The sequence below is a fragment of the Pteropus alecto genome, unplaced genomic scaffold (assembly GCF_000325575.1).
Source record: "Pteropus alecto unplaced genomic scaffold, ASM32557v1 scaffold166, whole genome shotgun sequence".
NCBI classification, from domain to species: Eukaryota; Metazoa; Chordata; class Mammalia; order Chiroptera; family Pteropodidae; genus Pteropus; species Pteropus alecto.
Window position 1 is genome coordinate 4,488,726 of NW_006439757.1, and position 22,033 is coordinate 4,510,758.

The window sequence follows — 22,033 nt, forward strand, 5'->3', positions numbered from 1 at the left end:
GATTTAAAAAAACCATAAAAATGGAAATTATAAAAGGGAACCAGTCAGAAATGAAGAAAACATTATCTGAGATGAAGAGTATATTAGAGGGAATTAACAGAGTAAATGAAGAGGATCAAACAACCAATATAGACAATGGAAAGGCCAAGCTCATCTAATCGGAACAGCAAGAAAAAAGAAGCCAAGAATATAATAATAATTTAGGGAGTCTTTGGGACAAAACTAAGTTGTAAAAACATCCATGTAATACAGGTACCTGAAGGAGGAGAGAGATAACAAGAAGTAGAAAAGCTATTTGAAGATATGATGTTGGAAAATTTCCCTAACCTGGTGAAGGAAATAGACATACAACCCCAGAAGCTCAGAGAGTCCCAAAAAAGAGGTATGAAAAGAGGCCCACACCAAGACACATCATAATTAAAATGCCAACGGTTATATACCAAGAGAAAATCTTAAAATCATCAACACTAAGCCACTACAGAAAATGTTGGAGGGACTTCTTTAAGAAGAAAAACCATGTACCAAAATCTTGGATAAAAAATGGTAATAACTGCATATCTATCAATGACTGTCTCAAATGGAAAAGAGTGCTCCAACTAAAGGATAGGGTGGCTGAATAGATAAGGAAACAAGACCCCCTACATTATGCTGCCTACAAGAGACTCACTTCAGATTAAAGACTAAAAGGAAGGGGATGGAAAAAGATAGTGCCTTGATGGACCTAGAGGGCATTGCGCTAAATGAAGTCAGATAGAGAAAGACAAATACCACACGATTTCATGTACATGCAGAATCTAAAGCACAAAATAAACAACAATAGCAACAAAAATGGAAACCAACTCATAGATACAGAGAATATTTTGAGGGTTACTAAACAGGAGAGGTGTTGAGGGGATGGTGAAAAAGGGCAAAGGGATTAAGAAATACAAATAGATAGTTACAAAATAGTCATGGAGACATAAAGTGTAGCATAAGGAAAATAGAACAATGATGTAAGATATATGTAAGGGGGAAGAAGGGTACAAGATTTAGTGGGACGATCGCTTGAGCTCTAATCACTATGCTGTACAACGGAAACTAATATATTATTGTATGCCAACTATAATTGAAAAAAAACCTCTGAATTGTACATTGCAAATATGAGCAACTAATTGTCTTATATTTCAATAAAGCTGGGGGAAATTTTTTTTTTAAAAGTTTCCAGGTAGGTACCTAATAAATTTAATAAATATGAACTCCATAAAGAAAATTTTAAACATAATTGTAAGACTCACTCGAAGCAAAGAAAACCAAAAATTAAATATTCTTACACTTTATGGTATCTGTTAACTAATTTGCATACCATCTAACACAATGCTATATGTACACCAAAAAAAGCCTATCAATAATATCAAATATATGTATTCACAAATACAATCCAATATAAATTTTGACTAGTCAATTGTTTCTTTTATAAGAAAGGTAGCAAACATTCTTTTATACTTAACTTCTGAAAAGTAATCCAATCTACAAAAGAAAATAAACCATCTAGAAATAGAAAGCATGCATCTTTAATTTCTAATATTTTTATTACAGATTTTTAAGATATGTATTTATTTTCATGTCATCAGCTTAAAGAAAATAAATCACACAACTTTGTATGTCTGCGAAGGTAATTCTATTTTAAATTTATCAAGTTATAAATAAATCACATAATGCACTTACGTGAACCAAATCACAGCATAATCTGAGTACACGTGAAAGGCACAGAGTATTCTCATTGTTTCAGAAAGAGAAAAGAAGAGCATCGCTTATTAGAATTAAAAGCCTGGCCTTCAGCTATCCATTATTAAAAAATAATACAGTATGAATTATTCACTGATTATAAAAGAAAACACATTGTTGAAAAGCAAAGGTGACTAAAACTAACATGAGTTCCCAAACCTTTTATTTAATGTTAAGTATTTTGGAATGCAAATAAACAAAGCCAGACCCACATATGAGAGGACCAAGCTGCCCAAAAGCAGGTAGTTTGAGACAAAATTAAAGCTGACTTCTAAGAAGCCTGGAATTCCTACCGCCAATGTCACAAATTTGGATGAAAATGATATATTCCATAAAAACGTATTAAAATGCAAATATACCATTTTGATAAGACAAGGTGTAAGGCAACTTGACAGAGTTATTTCATGTCAGTGGCTCAAAGTAGAACCTGGGACCCCAAACTTTTGTTAGGCTAATTTTTCATCAATATAATGACAGAGAAAAAAAGCAACCTTAAAAAACCCAGATACAATGGGTATTTGTATTTAAAAGTGGAGACTCGACACAGCCAGAGTACTCTGAAGCTGCGGGATCAGAGGGAGGAAATCAGTTCTACAGAAAGAAAATCAAACAAGAGAATGGTCTGAAGACCAAACCTCCAAAGGTCAGCCCAGCACATAAGCGGGCTAAAATGTAATATTTGAAAAAGTCTGATAAAGTTATAATTAGATGATCAAATGATCCCAATCTCCTTAGTCTATCTTCTTTTGTAGTTAACATGTTATTTTGACATTTTGCCCCTATACTTTTGTATAAATTAGAATCTATAGGTATGTTCTTCCTCTTACTAAAAACATTCTTAAATTGTATTTTCAAACTTTCAGGGAAAGAAAAAGTCAGCATATCAGCTTTTAAATAAGGTATCAGGTGTGTGGGGGTGGGAGAGTAGTGATTTGTTCAAGATTTGAAACCACTATATGAACATCTATCTATCTTATATGATGATGTGGGTATCTTCCAAGGATATAAAGACCCAACACACAAATACTGTAGCTCCAAATCCTTCCACGTAATTAAAAGTTTAGTACAGGGAGTTTGGAGAGAATTATTTAAGGTTTAATAGTATCTAAATTTGCCATTTTAGTTCTAGTCATGTGTTTTCCTTGAAGAGAATTTATCAGAGGCAGGTTTTAATTTATTTTGTTCATATTTCTCATATTGGAATAAGCCAAACAATATATTCAAACACACTCAATATCTGGTCCTACTGTCATTATCTAGGCAATATCAATTAAATTAGTTTAAACATAATTACACATAACGAATTTAAAGAAATCACTATTATTAATGAAATGTACAGAATTTATAGTTCATCCTTTTTAAAACTAACAAAATGTTTAAAAAGAGCATCCATTTTAAAAAAGATACTCTGTAAGTATAGCTTCAAATAGGTAACTTCATACCTTAAAATTACTTAATTTCTAAGCCACTAGACATAAATTGTACCAAAATTGAGAGAGTAAACTACCTAATGTATAAATTGTCAGATTTGGATGATTTCTACACTGACAAAATAAATTTCTAAAAAGGAATGGAATATGTGATTCTCGCTGCTCAGAATTACAGAAATGCCTGATTATTTATAGATACAATAAAATATACATTGATTGTTTTGCAAATAACTCACCATTTCTATTTAGAATCATTGTATGCACTAATGTATTTGCAGATCATGTGCCTCAGTTTTCTTTTGTAGAGTTAGGTAAGCACTAGGACTACTTTGTTTTAATAATTGGCAACAACAAAAAAATGTCAAGAATCATTCCCATCAGTATTTGGTCGGACGAGCAAAAATGGCATAAATATAATTTATTAAAGGAGTCAGTTTATGCTGTTCTATTAAACAACATGACAAATGTTTTACAAAGCTAGTTAGAATAATAATTGCATATATTCTGCAATCAGATGTTGAGACTCACATGACATGATGTTAGTAAAAAAATATAAGCAAACTTTTTGAGGAGTATGTTTTTCTTTATAAGTAGGCTTATAGTGCTCAGGCCAGTCACATACACTTGATTAAATTCATTTATTTTATGTATTAATCTACATTGCCTCGTTTCTAAAAGGACTTGAGGTTTGCATACTTGATTTAAAAACAAAAACACACAAATGTATCTAGTACTCTAGCCAGGACATCTTTTTATTATTCATTCATAGGTAATACTTTGGCCCCATGTGCATTGATGTAGGTGAGGAGAATTTTGGCTCTTTGTTCTATTACATCGATAAGCTTTTCAATTCCTTGTCTACCTCCTTGACTTTCCCAATAAACTTTATCAAGAAAGAGAGACTGAAGGAGCTTCTGCCGTAAGTGCTGGCTCTTCAAAACAGAAACTGCAGATTCAGGAAACCTGAAAAGATAAAATGATATTTTATTCTTAGTAATTATTTGGAAATATGCCTTACCCAACTGCTCTTTCCTTCATTAATCTGGCATAAATCACATCATCAAACAGTACCTTGAGAATCAAAACATTTTGTCACTGTCAAGCAGATACTTCTCTTAATAAATATACTAGAATAATATGTTTTCAAGGGAACTGAATTTTCTATACCATTGAGAACATGACATGCTAACATATTACTTAAAGTCATTATATGTAGGCAAAGAGAGGCACAGAATGAAAAAGGATTCTGTTATTCCAGGAAAAATACTTTCCTCAATCTTAAACTCCATTTCACCCATGGAAACCACTTTAATCTGTCAAGGAGAATAGTATTCTCATAAGTGTCAATGTAAGGTTTCATGAAAGAAAATATGAGAAGCAAAATGCTAACAATTTCCGTCAAGTTCCCTTCCTGAGCAGAAGTTGCATGACTAAATTTAATGTGAAATAATACAAAATATATGTAGTAAAAAGGAAAAGAATCATAACAAAATGCCCAATTAAGTAAAGAATTGTCCTTGATTCAGATTTATATTTCAGGAATTCTGAGGATCTGGGAGCATTTTATCAAACTGGAAACTAAATTGTTTTCAAATAAACTTAGCAAAAGGCAGATTTTAGAGCCAGGGCATTCTACAACAAACCATCTCTCTGGAAAACGTAGGGCTAATATAGAAGGATCCTTACTGAATGACCTTAAGAGAGTATATTGTGCTTTCTGCTCTTCATATAGAAAGACTAAGGCCAGGGGTCTAGCACATACGTTATCTAGAGGACTTAGTAAAATTTCTGGATCCAAATCATTAGTAATATTTTGCTGAATGACTAATTTGGCCTCTCCTAGCTTTCATTAAAATGCTGGTGAAAATATTGTAAAAAACTAAATCAAGAATATATACTGGTATCAAGTGCAGTTTGCCAGAAGTTTCTAGCCTTCTAAGCACCTTTTCCAAATTTCAATGGAGCAAGTTGTGGAAAGCACTCAGGGGGCTTGAATGCAAGGGATCCAGGTGCCCCCGCACTTCTGAGGCTGCAGAAAGCCCAAAGGCCACAGAGCTGGCTGTGCTTAATGAGTCTAAGTAACTGCGGAATTAAATAATGCTGATAAGGTGTTCTGAGCTCCCTGAAGACATTCAGTATGTAATTTAGTGGCCAAAGTATTAATTAAGTAAGCATTTTTGCTCTATGCAGTATTAACAACTCATGATTTAAAAACTCTATGGCCCTTCAACTAATTTAGCTGTGGCAGAATGTATGAGACGAAACTCTTAAAACCAGGGATCTCTTTAGTGGCGAGTTATTTTCATAAAGGAAAATCAAAAAATTATTTGTCTTTGCATTATACTGATTTGATTAATAGGATTATCCTACGCATAAATCTGGGTTAGCAAAGTCATCGTTTTTGTTTTTCGATGTGTAAATTACATATTCAAAGATGAGTTAACTAAACTCATTACTCCTCATAATGCATTTAAAGTTAAATCTTCTTTGAAAGCATAAATAAAACAGTATTTATATTTGTATGAATGGATGGACAGGTACTCTTAATTCTAAGAGAAAATTTAGGGATTTAAGAAGATGCCATAATATCGACTCCAAAATAATGCCTTAGGTGTGCAAATTTTCTTACATATAAAATTTCCTTAGTTTAGACACCTAGAAGAGAGAAGATTGAAGGTATAGTCTACCTTCAATCTACAAAGAGATGTGAGGAGCAGGTATTAACAGGGCAAAACATGGCAAAAACTCATGAAATTGGGGCTCATGAAACTCTCAATGTCTCTAGGGTTAAAAGTACATAAAATTCACATTACCTAATTCTCAGCAATAATTCTCAGAACTATTGTACTCTTCAGAGTATTATTAACAGAAGTAATCGCAACAGCACATGTACTGCAAAAAATTACTGGACTTGGATTTGGGAGACCTGGGTTCTACTCTCACTTTTAGAGCTGCTCATGTGCTTTCCAGCCAGCACTTATCTTCACACAGCTGGTTAACAATTTTACTAATTCACTCCTCTATTTTCAAATCTCATTTCTTAGTCACTCTGATTTCTGACTAAGGTAGGAAGACTGTGAAGAGTGGCTACAGGTGAGGCCTTAAATCTAGCCTCAGTCTCTAGAGCAGGTTGAATAGTTCAGACTCTACAGTCACTATCAACTGTCTTAGTTTCCTTTTTTCCATTAAATGTAAATTCAAGATACTCTCTCCCATAATCTATGTCTACTGGAAGTATTTCCAAATGTTCAAAAACCCTCTTATCTGAATTAAACGGCTGCTGTCCTTGGATACAGTGTTCTACTCAGCTGACTAATTTTTTCGCCACATTTATTAAAGTCACTTGAGCTTATTATGCCTTTAGACATCCTGCCATGTCAATATCTACATGTCTGTTAGCTCCCCTGTCCCATGCTCTAGTAATGGAGCCTCTGCTGCCTGTTTATCCCTGTTTTGCCAGTTCCTATTCTAGAGATTCTTGCATGCTTCCAGCGTAATCCACATGGATTTTCACAGTGAGGGCCAATCAACATGATGGAGGTAAAATGTAGCCAGGAGCTTTGTAGGTTGGTGACAGTGGCACCCTGGGGGCATTCTTGTCCTGTTCCACTTGGGTTCATTTCCATTTTCTGGCCCTCCATTCCCAGATTCTACATCTAAAATTCATTTCAAGGGTTAAATCAATGAAATATAGGATGTGAGTTTTTTCAAAACTTTACTACTTATTTAATACAAATCTGATATATCACATATGTTACTCCATCATAAAACTCACTCTTTGATGCCTTTTAACAACTTGAAGTTTAAGTTATCTTCACTTCTGTCGAAGAAACCTTTGTTGTCGATGAAGACCAAATGCCTTGGGTCATTCTTTCTCTGGATAATGTGTGCTAGAGCCACAGAATCTTGGTCGTCACATTTCGGCCTCAGTCCATTCTGTACACAGGCATCTTCCTTTCGAGGTCTGAATCCACAGCAATTCGTATCTAAGCGATTATAAATCTGACAATGGAAAACAAAAACAAAATCCAAGAAACTGAGTAGAAACAAAACTTAAGAAAGTTAGATTTCCAGAAAGCTGATGCTTTCTGAATAGCTGACTTGCCAAAATCTAATAGGGCCAGGCTCATTTAATTAAAGGCAACTGTGAGAATAAGTCCAAGGTTCATATTCTTCTGACTCAGCTATAGTTATAAGCATTTCCAGCTTCTGCTAACAGCTCCAAAGACAGTTAGGCGTCTCCACCCTTCATATTCAAAGTTCCCACTGACATCACATGTAGATGCACAGCCAGAAGAATCTCTGACCCTATTCATGACAGAAGGTAGAAACTGCTGTACTTTTACATATCCAGAAGGCTATAATTTGTTTTCTCCCTTGGGTTGGGTCATAGAAAACCTGAGTTATCTGAGTGGCTCAAATGAGCAAAACTATTGGGCCTATTGGGGTTTACTATAGGAAATAGAGCTACTACCATATAGACAAGGGTAAACAAAGATTAATTAGAAAAGGGAAAATTGTGTTACTTCCATTTCTTTGGGCAAGGAAGGAAATAATATTTATTAATCAGAGTAAATTAAAACCCGGGGAATTAGATAAATTTAAAGTCACTTCTCTGCTCTCACACTTGTTAGCTCTGTGACCTTATATAGGTTCCTTTACATTACTCTCAATTTAATTGCCTGTATAGTGAGAAAGACACTACTCACCTTGAAGAGTTAGTGGGAAGATTAGTGAAAATATTTATATACCCTCTAGCCCTTACCCAGGCATCTAGAAGATACTCAAGAAATGAAAACTGTTATTACCATTGTTGAGACACACATATATACGATATGAAGTGATTTAGCTCAAAACAAGCTTTGGAGGCAAAGATTATTTAACCCCTCTGAGGCTCCATTTTAATGAGCCTCAGAGGGGTTAAATAATCTGCTTTGGATAAAATGTTAGTTAATAGGAAAGTTAAGATTTAGACACAGATGTGTCTGTCTCCAAAATTCCATGATTTTTTCCCCAATACGTCATGTTGAATAGTTTAAGGCTAGTGGAAGATTGTACATATGCTCATGATTCAAAAGGTGGCTACATACAGAATGTCACTTTTATTCTTGTGGCACTAAATTCCCATCCTTTCTCTTTCTCCTGTGTTTTTGCAGATCCCGTGGGGCTGGCCACTCTAGGAGGCTAGTTGCAAAGAAAGGAACACAGAAAGAGTAGTACCAAAATTTAGCCACCTTTGAAATGATCGTTCATTCATTCATCCAACAAAAATTTACTAAATGTCTTCTACCACCTACCAGTGGGCTAGGCACCAAGAAAGACATTGCTCATGGCCAGCACCTCCCCACCACCACCATTTCCAGAGGAAAATAAAGTGGTCATTTAATTGTGCCTCACAACCACAGCAAACTCTAAGAACTGGGCAAATGAACTTCCTCTCTGTTTTCTGCATGTATCAAATAGACTTTGTATCAAATAGAATACTTAGAGAAGCAGAGATCATAAGAGAAGTTAGCAAAACAAATTTCCTATGAAGATTATATAAAACCAGTCACATGGGGCAGGGGTGGTCAGTGAGCCACTAAAGCATTTGGACAGCTCAGAGAGAACACTGCTGGTCTAAAAACAATTTACAGATAAGGAAGGCCTCTGTCAGGATTGGTTCCAGGCAGCTGATCCATGGGCTCATAAGTCTAATCAATGATTTACCAAAAGGTCACATAGGCCAACTGCAGGAAAGAGGAAGTCTCCACCGCCGGTTGAAGTGCATTTGCTTGCACTTCTTGTTCCTCAACGGTGAACAAGAGTGCCCCAAGCAAATCACTATAGGTTAAATGAAAAAAGTTTAAATTAGAAACTATGAGAAAAATTTATTGAGGCTTTTCTACTTGATTTCATTCATTTATACACTACCTTGACTGCTTTTGAATATGAGAAATCAAATGATATAAAGTCATTGCATCTGATTGCCAGTTATTTCACTTAAGATCAGGGTAAAGGGAGAACATGAAAAATAACTCTTCTGGAAGCTGCTTCTCAGCAGCTTCTCAATCTCCCTTTTTAAAATATGTATTAGTTAATACTTCTTAAAGGATATACCATTTTGTCATCATCATCATCATCATCATTTACATCAGTTATAATCACATTATATATGGGAAAAGCATTAAATCCTATTTAATTCTGACTACAAGATCACAGTCTATTATGTGGGATATATGTGTTTAGAACTTAAGCCTTATGGACAAATCTACCATCCACTTCGTAAATACTGCTCTGAACCCTAAGCTCCATTTTCATTGTTGGGAAAGGACCAAGATATGTAACTACATTTCTGTTGTTTCTAAAACATAGCCATACGAGTCATGTATATATTAATGTTAAATAATAAGCACTTTAGAGTTCAGGCCCTAACTGCAGTACTTCCATAAATACTATACTTTTCTATTTTTAAACTACATAAAAAGCATTAAAAATTAGAAGTGGAAAACACCAATTTAAGTCATCTTTTTATTGCCTTCCCAACATTAGATTGTTTCCTACAGTTTTTTTAAAGTGCTTCATCTGATCTAATTTTGAATCACTCAACAGTCTGTGATGATTTCACCACTTCCCTGACAGACTTGTGCCATGCAAGTCTAACAGACCCTTTTATTGAAAACGTGTATGTTCAACTCAACCTCTCTTCCAGAAAATGTTTGCCACTCCTTTTATTCAAATCTACACACGTATTTGATGTGTATGTTCACATGTATTGAGTGAGTGTGTGTATACCTACTGATGGGTTTGTAAAGCCTCAAATCTGGGTTTTACTTTGTTTTTCTCATTATCAAACTATGGTAAATCATGTCTTTATATTATTGCTCTTGTCTAACAAGGGCTTAAATAGATCTTAAATCTTGCCACCTACCTCTTCTCAGAATTTTGTATATAGTCTTCCTTTTGAATTCACATTCAATATACCCAAAATAATTTGACCACAAAACCATAATCCACTTCCTTAAATTTAGTGCCATTTTGCTTGGTATTTAATTTAGTTACATACTGAATACAATTCTGCTTATTTTTAGTTGTGTTTAACCTATTTTTAAAGCCTAAAAAAACATATTTTAAATAGGTAGGAATCTTTAACGTGGTTTATACACTTATTAAAATAATCATTTCATTTAACTTTTGCATGATTAGCACTGTAGTTCACGTCTAAGTGTCCATGCTCTTAGATAATTATCCTACAAAGAAGACTATTTGAGGCTAAAAGTTGTCAGTTAAGTGACTGTGAGTGTTGATAATCATTACTGCAGTTTGTTCAAATTTACGTCTCATTCTTTAAAACAAGAAAAATCTTTAACAAAATTGATCTTCTGAATCTGAAGATTACTGCAAACCACCATTTTCCACAAAATTACTCTTAGCTCTTTTAGGAAAATATATCTTTTCAATGTTTACCTAACTAAAATTATACTCAGAAAAATCCAGGTGTTCCAGCCAAATTTTTTTGTTGGTGGGTATATTTTTAGATATATTGCCTTCTTCTGAAGTTTCTTTTTTAAATTCCATTTTCCTTTTGGTAGTGTTAGTTTTGCCTGTAGGAAAAAGTATCGGATGAGTAACTTGCGTCATGCTCACAGTGCCTAAACATGGAAGCCTCTGCTACAGTGACTAGCTCTCCAAAGCTCATGAGAAATCTACAGATACCCAATGACTTTCCACCCTTTGAACACCACCAATTCTAGCCGTCTTCAAAAAATGGGTATATTGGAGCAATTGCGGAAGTTTCTTCATATCTTCTTTTTCCTCAAAACAATGTGATTAAATGACTAATGTCAGGCAATGCCTGAACAAAGGCAATAAAAATTCGTCTAAAAGTGCTGCTAATATTAATAATAAAAAAAAATAAGAGCAGTCATTTATTGAATGTTTACTATGTGCCAGAAACTGTACACTTAAGGCTTCACACGTACTGTTTCATTTAATCCTCAAAGCAACCTTAAGAGGTAGATGCTACCAATAATCTCATTTACAAATGAGGAAACTGAGGCACAAAAATGCTAGCTGACCAACCCCAGGTCCCTCAGCTCATAAATGACAGAACTAGGATTTTAACCCCGATGTCTATGTCTTCCATGTCCACGCTTTTATCCATCCTGATTGTGTCTCTCAGATGCAGCCTCCAGGGCGGTACTGCAAGCAAGTGCATCTGTGTAGAATGTTAAACAACATGACATTTAATAAATACTAGTTGTAAGGTTTCAGCAGAATTACAAAGAACTTCAGTGTAAGAGTCAGTGTAAGTGTAAAAGAAAAACTCATGAAGGAGAGGATATCACAGTGGGGTTTTGAGAGACAGGCAGTGCTAGCTAAAAAAATAGGCAAAGGCATGAAGGTAGGAAATCAAAAGACATCTTTAGAGAAACTGAGACGATATTAGATCAGTGCTTCTCAAACAGTAGTGAAAGACCAGGTGTTTTTGTCTTTTCTTCCATCTCGCTCTACAATCCATGTAGATTGTTGCTTTGTTAAAATAAAATAAAATAAAATATAAATAAATAAATAATAACAAATGAATATAAAACAATTTATTACTACAGAAATGAAAGTTTTGAAAGAATACCAATATTTTATTAGATTCAATAGATAAAATTACTCTACCAAATGGTCATCAAAGTTTTTAATGTCTACTTGTAATTTCTGTACTTATTGTGGGCTGGTATGAACTGGTTTGGGTCCTTGAATTGCACTTTGAGTAGCAGAGAACAAGACTCTGACGTTGACAGTCAGGAGACTATAAAGGCAGGTGGAGCAAAAGGTGAATAAGAGCACGGTGCCTATAAGGAAAATGTTTAAAAATATGATGTGTCCTCAAGTTTCACTCTCAGTTTCTCATGTGGAATTGGAAGAAAGGTAAAAGGCAAGGGAAAAGGGCATCAGGTGAAAATGCTAAAAGAATGAAAATCGAAGGGAACCGAGGTCGAATGTTGTTGGAAGCTGAAGAAAGAGTTAAAGAAGATATTCTTTTTACCACAGACTGGGAGTTGCCCTTATCCAAATATTTTTCTTATTCATTTCTTTTAGTTAAATTATATAACCCTGTATATTTTTCTACTTTTGTTTTTCTACACCTCTTTAAGTGTGTGTGTGTGTGTGTGTGTGTGTGTGTGCGTGTGTGTGTGTGTGTGTTTCCAGTTTGGTAAATCAGTATCTAAAGATTCTCACCATCTCTTTCCAAGATATTTATTTTTCTATTTAAAAACTGCACCTTTACCAAATAAATTGCATTTGTACAGAGAAGGTTTAAATTATGCAGCAAAACGTGAAATGGTGAGATTTAACAATTCACCATAGTAACTCATCCAGTGCATGCCACACAGTAGTAGGCACCTGATAAATGTTTATTATTGAAAGAACTCTGCTGAAAGTTGGTGTTCACTTTGTATTTGGCTATTTATAAAGCTCCTCCAAAATACTGTTTTATACTGGGAAGGGTCAAATAAACAAAATAATGGTGGCATACTAAGACATGTTTTTTTAAAAAAGTAGCATCTAGTAAATGGAATTGGGGAAAAAAAAATAGGAAGGGAGCAAACAATGGAACAGCTTGTGCTTGTCCTTTGCCCTTGATTGGTTTCTTTATGTGGGTTCAGTTTCACTAACCATGGACCATGAACTTTTATATCCCACAGAGAGTCCACCATAACACTTTGCACGTAATAAATATTTGATAAATACACAATAAACAGATGTGACAGAAATAACAGTAGGACATTTTTTCTATACTTAGCAGTGCTTCTGGAAGTTTTCTTTGAATACCAGTTGTCTCATAGAACATCTTGTTTTTAGAAAATGCATAGAGGAAAAAAAGTCACATTTTCAGCAATTACTTTATTTCAAAAAGTCAAGAAGGCAGTGAGAATTGTTATCATTATCGGCCGCTCTCTAGGTACAGAGAAACACAAAAACACATGGACTTATCAGCTAATAATATTGGAAAATTCTTCTACATGGATTTGTCTCTATGTAAACCACTATATGGTTGCCATGTTATCAGTGGAAGTAGAGTTGAATCCTTGTAGTCTAGTAAATGTATTAAGGTAGGCAGGATCACAAAGAAGAACAACTTAAGACAAATCCCACGGCGCCCAGGGAACTTGTTAATACAGACCAAGCTTCTTACTTTGGGAGCTATACAAAGCAAAAAGGCCTCACCAGCCTGCACCTGTATCACTTGGGAACTCTCACCTCATAAGATAATAGATTTCATTTTTGTTCTGTGCTGCCATGGCAACAGGTATCTGTTAAATTAGCATGCATGCAAATGTGACTAGCAGAGCAGTTCATGAACAATGAGAAAAATAAAAATAGTTTGCAATATATACATCTACAGTGGTCATAGGCTCCCTTGGGCCTCTGCCTCTGTAAGTAACAGTTTTGCCCTATACCACCAATGCACTAGAATTCTACTTTTAAAAATAACTATCAGTGTGTACCAATTCAATGCAGAATCTCCAATTTCTTTCACATCACTGAATCATAAGGAAAAACATTTTAATGCTATAATATATTTGGATCTATTTCTATAGATGCAATGTTTTAGTATATGTGCTGCTGAAGCAAGCACTAGATGCAATGTTTAGAATCCATATACTGCACCTCTGAATAAGTATGAGAAGTCGAGCATCACTCCGGCATAGAGAGATTCTTGAGAGAGTCACCAGGCAAATGACAATCTATTTTTAGAGAAAGAAATTCACGTTCTATAATCTTCACAAGCAGAGCTGCATGAAAATAGCCTCTGCCAAAGGCACACCCACCTTCCTATAAAAATTTATAGAGAGCACTCAGACTAAAGAAAAAAAATAATTTTTATATTTTATGAAACTCTGATTTACAGAATAGATTTATATTAAGCAAATAAATTTAAAACAGGAATAAAATAGCTTTAATATAAGTAAATTGTTTAAATCCTTTCTTTCAATAAAATGAAACAGCATTTGTAATGATTTAACATTAAATAGGGTTGTAAATAAGCCTAAAATTGTATACATTTACATCTGAGGGAATAATGTTATTGGACACTTTGCTTAAATTGATGTACATTAATTTTTAGTATTTTATAGAATTTCTATCTATTTTATCTCCCCCTCTAACAGTATTTTATTATAAGAAAATTGACAAAAATAAGTAAATATAAACCAAATGATTATACTAAAACACAATTTTAAATAAGGTGACAAAGATTCTTTGCTTGACCAAACTTCAGTCAGTGTTCTGAATCTTCCCTTAGGCCTGTCTATGCACTTTCTTATAAAATCTAGTTGTAGCCAGAACCCTGCTAAGTGGGCTTACCCAGAATCCCCCTCATCTTCCACCAGGCCTCAGGCAAACCTGGACTGTCTTCAGTAGAAATCCGGTTAGTCCAGTTTACCCAGAACTCTCTTGACTCTGATGTTTTCTCTTAGTTATTTTCTACTCACTGACCTCGTACTCTGCTATAAATCCCACTTGCACATGCTGTATTCAGGGTTGAGCACAATCTCTCTCTCCCACTGTAAAATCCCATTGCAGTGGTCCCTAGGCCTATGAAAATGTTCCTGAATGAAGTCTGCCTCACCATTTTTAACACGTGTCATTCCTTTTTTTTTCTTCAACAAAGATTAACACAATCTAATGGAATATATCCAAATGCTATTTAAACTCATACTTCTTTGTAGAAATCAGTTTTCTTTATAAAAATTTAATTAATTTTGACATGCTGACTACTTACTGGTTATTTAAAAATAATTACTGCTTCAGCATAGAATAGTGGTTGCCAGAAGCTGAGGGGTGAAGGAAATGGGGAGATGTTGGTCAAAGAGTACAAACTTTCAGATATGAGTTCTAAGGATCAGACTACAGTGAATAATATTGCATTGTATATTTGAAATTTGCTAACAGAGTAGATCTTAGGCATTCTCACCACACACACACACACAAAGGTAACTAACTACACAAGGTGATGGATGTGTTAATTAGCTTGAATGTGGTAAATATTTTACAAGGTATATGTATATCAAATCATCGTGTTGTATACTTTAAATATATACAATCATATTTGTAAATTGTACTTCAATAAAGCTAGAAAAAAGAGAAAATAAATTAATTCTGCTTTACTAAATTAAACTTTTCAAAGACTATTTTTCCATGTACATATAGAATTTCCTATTTTAAATGAATTTGTTGCTATGCTCCTAGGGTTGGTAAATAGATATAAAATAAAGCCTGTCTCAACCTTATTATGGAAATAGTTCTGACCTCATGAACCCCCTGAAAGAGCCACAGAAAAGTCATTGCCCCCAAACAGCCCCATTCAATTTAACCATAAACAATAATAATTTTTTGAAATTCCAATATCACTCAGTTATCTGCATCCATAAACAACTTGAATATTGTTGAGAAGAGCCCAGAACTACTAGAATCCTTATAAACCACCTCTCACTTAACCCTCTCTGAGTCTACTTCATTAGGCAAAATAAACCATACATCTTTTTAATATAATTACAAATATATACATATTTGTAATATATACATACTAAGCCAGATAAATATTTGCCCACCCTCTCAGGTCTTCCTATGGAAATATTATCATGTTAACTTTTCCATGGTTTTTTTATTTGCTTCCTGGCAGACTTATTCAAAGGTCCATTGGTTAGATGTCCTGTTTGAACCTCAGTCAACCTCTGTCAAGGTCAGTTTCAAACCATCTGTGGTTCAATGACATAGAATTAGTGGGGAAGCCAATCCCAAAAGCTAGCTCAAGCAATGCATTAAACAATTTTGAATATCAAAAGGTTATTTATGAAATCACACAGGCTTCCTCAAATCCCTGATCACTCCAGCCCAGCTATGTATACAACAAGGCTTAGAATTAAAGCAAACTATGATCAAATTCAGCACAGACTAAAAAGTCCATGGCAAGAGTTGAAATAGCAAAAATGAAAATGATATAGAATTAAATAACATATGCTGCACTTTTGATTAATAAATTAGAACTGACCCAAAAATGTTCAGTTGGTTGTCATTTAGCAATATGAGGTTATGAATATAAGTTATTTGACCATTTTCCCTTTTGATTTAGACTGATATTAGAGCAAAGACCTTTTGTCAACCAATTTTCTAGACCACATTCTATGCAAATGAGTCTTTAGCATAATCAATGCCAGAAATCTCTGAGAATAAATGCTAGATAGTAGGCGAAAAGAATATATAAAATTCTAAAACCTTTTCATTTGGAAGCAGGCATCTGAGGAAATCTGTATGTTCCTTTACAGGGGGAATATGCTTTGAGACACAAAGAACTATTGAATTGGGCCAGGATTCAGAGAAACACAGTCTTGTTGTAGAGGCCAGGTAGCCAATCAGTGATGCCTCTGTGACAAACGAGGGTCAGTGTGGCTAGATAACTCTTTCTCTTCAAAGATGCCTCCATTAAAAATCAAATAGCTAAAGCCTATGAAGTGAGAGAATGTGGTCTCTAAAAATCAGGTCTGCACTACAGAAATAATGTCAAAGTTCAAAAGAGAGACTCAGAGGCCATGCCTTTCTATTTACTTCCTCTATCCGGTCATATTCTTGTAGAGAATTTTTAGCAGCAGAAATACATTCCATTTAAGGGCCATAAAAAGTGAAACTATTTGCCTTTTTTAAGTATATGCCAATATAATTCTACTGGTGGTTTCCTAATCTCCCCGAAATTTTGAGAAGGCCTTGCTTCTCTGGAAGAAGGTACAATCTGGCAGGCCAATTTCTGCTGAAGGAGATTTCACAGACTTCTTAGATTAGACTCTCTTTGAAAGCATTGATGCCGAAGGCAATCATTCCCAGGCATAACATTCCCAGGAAATAACATTGTGTCAGATTCAAGAGCCAAGTCACAAAATCTCAAATGATAACTGAGGCCCACGGATTGATGGGAAACTGACTCAATAGAACATAGAAATCCCTCAATTCAAGCTTGTTAAATTTAGCTAAATCCCCAAAACAATATTTTCTATGCATCTATGCTATAAATAATTCCTAATTTTATTTTTAAAGTAAAATAAAAAGTATTAAACTATGCTAACAGGAAAAATAGAATAATGGTTAAAAAGCAAACAATTTAAATAAAACACCTATGAAACCATGCAAAGCCTTTCATATGATGCTGAAGTGGCCAAAAGCAATAAATAAACAATCTGTGGTATTTGTCACATTAAGATTCTGGTTCCAATCTAAGAAAAATTTCTTGGCTTCTACCTTGCAGACCTATGTTCTCAGGAAGAGACCCTTCGTAATATCCACCTTTTACTACACCCCTATTACTGGAATCATAAAACCACAGCCCGGCTAGATCCCACCCCTCTCTAATTGTTAAAATATGAGTAACTGTTAAAAACGAGAGTAGTAAATTGTATAAAAATGTATGTGGTCAACTGCATTTACAGTATGTAAGTTTTACAAAACACTGACATCCACTTATAATGCATGTAAAATGATTTTTAAATTGGCTGAAAAGATGCACACTAATCTCACGAGAGTGACATCCTCTGGGGAGAAAATGGACATGAGCACATGGTCAAAGGAATTTAACTCATTTTTAATATATTTATATCTCTAAAGTAAATGCTAAAAGCAGATATGCAAAAGAAATATTGACAAGATAATTCTAGAAGATAGAATCATGATATTTTTTATATCTTTGTTCTTTGGGATTTTGTTTTTAATGCCTCAGCAAAGGGTATGAGGAACAGAATTTGAGAATAAAAGCCCAATGAGCTTTCCAAATTCTGTAGGCAGAGACCCGTGTAGTTAATAAACACATGAGGAGGTATTCTCTTCAGTTCTCCCCAACCATCTATGCAAAAATGGCAGCCCTTGCCTCATCCTGGCCTAAATGGTATGTCCATGGAAAATGTCTTACATGATCACATGTTTTCCTATAGCACCAAATGCTATAATGAGCTCTACACCGTAGAAAATTCAAGGAAGACCTACATGATCCCTATCACTAAAGCCTGTAGTACCTAGAGATTCAGGAAGTCATAGTTATACATATAAATACAATAAATTAAGATTCTTATAAATGGGGGTTTCTAAATGATAACTGTGTTGATCTACTGAGTACTTGCTATCTGTCAGTGTCTTAGTCCAATTGGCTGCTATACCAAAGTACCATAGACTGAATAACTTATAAACAACAAACATATTTCTCACAGTTCTGGAAGCTGGAAGTCTAAGGTCAGGGTGCCAGCATAGTTGGGTTTTGGTGAATTCCCTCTTCTGGGCTGAAGACTTCTCACTGTGTCCTCACATGATAGAAGGGACCAGGGAGCTCTGTTGGGCTTCTTTCATAATGGCATAAATGCCACTCATGAGGGCTCTGTGCTCATGACCTAATCACCTCCCAAAGGCCCCATCTCTTAATATCATCACATTCATATATCAGGAGTCAACATATGAATTTTGGAGGAACAGATATTTAGACCATAGTGACCAGGGACCATAATAAGCACTTTATGTGCATTATTTCATGTTATTCACAGAACAAATCTCCAAAGGAAGTTATATCACTTCTATTTAAATAATAAAGAAAGTATTAGAGAGGTTATGATCTTGCCCAAGATTACAGAGCTGACTATTGAAGCAGGGATTTTAAGCCAAGTATGTTTTATATAAACACTATTCTATGACATTTCTCTATGAATTTGATGTACTAAAAACTTGCAGAATTTTTTCAAATGATATCAGATGTTCAGAGAAAAAAATGAAGATTAATCTGGTTAAGTTACTCCCAGAAGGCTTTGCAGAGAGGGATTAGAGCTGAACTGTGAGAGACACGCAGGCTATATATTAGATAGGGAGGAACAGAGGTGGTGTTCCAATGGTGAGTAGAGCCTGTTCAATTGGCAGTGAATAGACCAAAATACCACAAACACACACACACACACACCCTGTAGTTAACAAATATGTATCTCCTTATTTGTGTACTATAGGCTGAGGGTACACAAATAGAGTACAAGTTAGTCATGACAGATTAGAATAAAAAGGAAGTCAGAAGGTCAGGTCATGGTGTTTTTTTAAAATAATGCTGATTTTTTTCTATATAAACTCTACCACTAGATTAACCACAAGTTATATAAACTTTACCAATGGATAACTAGATAAGAGATGAAGGGAAATTACTCTTTAAAGAAGTATTCCAATTAAAATTAGGAAGTAATGACTAAATTAGAATATCACCATTTTTTCAATACCTAGTGAAATAATGGATCAACACTGAACATCAAGAGCTGCTATTAAGAAAAGGACTAAAGACATTATGTACCTCCTGGTAGAAGAACATGCCACTATCTATAAAAAATTCTTGAGAAGAGAAATCTAAATCTGATCAGGTATCTAGACCTGACACCAATGTATATGGCATTGCAGATGTCAGAAGGACAAATAAAGTCACTATAGAAGTGCAACCAGCCAAATTCAGAGTCTAGAACTTTATAAAATAAGTGATCTGGTTTCTTCAATAAATAATATAATAGGGGAAAAAAATGAAGAGATGGATACCAATGGATCACAAAGTATAGGCTTTATTTGAATCCTGATTCAAATAAACAAACAGATATATAGATAAATGATTAGAGAGATGATAGATATATAGATAGACAGAGATAATAGATACATAGATACGTATAGATAATTTACGAGATAGTTAAAATTTTGAACACTGACTGGATATTTAACTGGAATTATTGATAATTTTTCTTTCGAGTATGATAATGATAATGTGCTTGTGTGTTTTATCTTCTAGTGATTCAATGTACTGAAATATTTATAGATGAAAGAAAATACTGTCTGGGATTTGCTTTAAATAATGTGGGCATAGTAAGTAGATAGAACTAGAGGTGAAACAGGACTGTCATGAGTTAATTGTTGTATTTGAATGGCAGGTACACGAGAGTCATTATAAATATTCTGTCTACTTTTGTATATGTTTAAATTTTTCCATAATAAATTTTTAATGCACTAGGCATTTAAAATTTATTTTCCAATTGACTGAATCTTTAAAGATTTTTCTTTTTGCAAAAAGCAATATGATTAAAAGGGAAGTAGGAAAGATAAATTCGGCAATAATCTGCACAATAAATTGCAGTTGGGAAGACTAGAGACAAGGAGATCAGTTAGGAATCTCTTATGACATCTCGACCTGGAGTCTGATTACGGTAGCATTATTAGGAATGAAAAGGAAAATGTGATTGGAGTGATTTTGAGGAACTGTCAAAGTTTAGTGCTATTAAAAGATTAGGCACTAAGCAAAGCTATATTCAAAAGGTAAACCAAAAATTTTAAACGGGGCTGATTTTTAAAAATAGTAACATCATGAACAGAAATAGGTAAGTCAAGAGGGCAAATTATTAGGAAATATGATAAAAAATCTGCTTCTAAACATGAAGTTTGAGAGGCTGAAATGACAACTTGCTATTTAAATTATTGTTAGCTACATATGCACAAAAATTATGTCATTTGTGCTCTTTCCCCATGACTATTTAAAAATAAAGTCATAAGTTAAAATTCTATAATGAAATAATTAAATAAAAAATATAAGTCAAATCTTTTTGGAACTATTAAAATAGCCCAAATTCTTCTTTAATAAAAATATTTTCTTGGCATAGTTTAGCCATTTCATTTATATCCATATTTCTACAAAAATCTCTATGTTCTTTGAATTCAGAGTAAATCTATATGCTACTTTTACATCACTTCTTTTCTCTCTACATATATAAACATATAAAACAATAAAGACATTGTAGGTACCCAATAAAAAACAAGTTTTCTGGCCAGTTTCCTCATATGTTGCAAATAGTACTTAGAAGAAAAAAACTGTAGTGCCACAAGATAATTTGGAAAGTTTTCTGAGATCTCTTTAAATAAGTCCTATATTAGCATCTTTAATACTCAAAATAATTTCTCCTACTGACAAAGTACGAACATATGTATAGAAGAAACTATGTCAAAGTCAGACTTTTGAATTTCATTTATAACAAAGGACAAACTAAGTTTTATACAATTAAAATTCCATAATAACTGCAATACATTTCAGTGCGTAGCAGGTCCACACCTGAGAAGTTTGGAGTTTGTCATTTTTAACGCCTAGGGTGACACACTCCCATGTCCTCTACTTTAGTAATTGAGTCTCTGTGATCAAGTGAACTACTGTGATTTTCATCAAAAAAAAAAAACCTCAAGATATTTCAACAAACAAGAATAAGCAAGGATATATTGTTCTCTAAACCCTCTGATCCTTGGCAAACTTTGTTCCCTAAATCCCAGCCAATTCTGTGTGCCAACCATTATTGCTGAAGCTAATCCCAGACTTTCTTTGCTACTTGAAGCCAAGACAGTATGTGACTACAGCCTCCTTCAATGTTTGTTAGAAAATGAACAAGAAACTGTATAATTTGCCTGCTTGGACTTACCAATAATACATGGTTAGAGGCTATTTAGATTGGGAATGTACCAATTCTGCAAAACAATAAAACTGACCTGAACTATATGAAATCTCAGTGACTGTACCCTGGATTGTTATGCCTCTTCCTGTCAGAACACCTGCCTGTGAGTGTTTTTCCTCACTGACCTCTGAAAGTCAGAGGCGGGGCCCTTGATCACTGCGCAGTAGGGGTAAAATGAGGGATGCTTGGAGGATCCTCATAATCTATCATGGAGGCCATAGTTGGAATCTTTCTTTGCCTGGTATATAGAATATCCCTGTAGAAACAAATCTTCCTTTAGTGGGAAGTGATATTTCCTCTTGTCTAGATTATAGTTAGTTGAAA

The 22,033-nt window shown here is 34.3% G+C and overlaps 1 protein-coding gene across 4 annotated transcripts in view; it reads right to left on the reverse strand.

The window, feature by feature from the left end:
• Positions 1-1,910: 1,910 nt before the first annotated feature.
• The window catches only part of FAM198B (family with sequence similarity 198 member B), a 44,298-nt gene continuing 24,175 nt past the window's right edge, over positions 1,911-22,033 (reverse strand). For all 4 annotated transcript variants that reach the window (XM_025050389.1, XM_006916998.3, XM_015593311.2 and 1 more), the window contains 2 exons: positions 6,970-7,196; positions 1,911-4,157 (listed from right to left, as the gene is read on the reverse strand). In XM_025050389.1, coding sequence (XP_024906157.1) covers positions 3,950-4,157; positions 6,970-7,196 — 435 coding nt within the window. In that variant the 3' untranslated portion in view covers positions 1,911-3,949. The remainder of the gene's footprint in view (positions 4,158-6,969; positions 7,197-22,033) is intronic.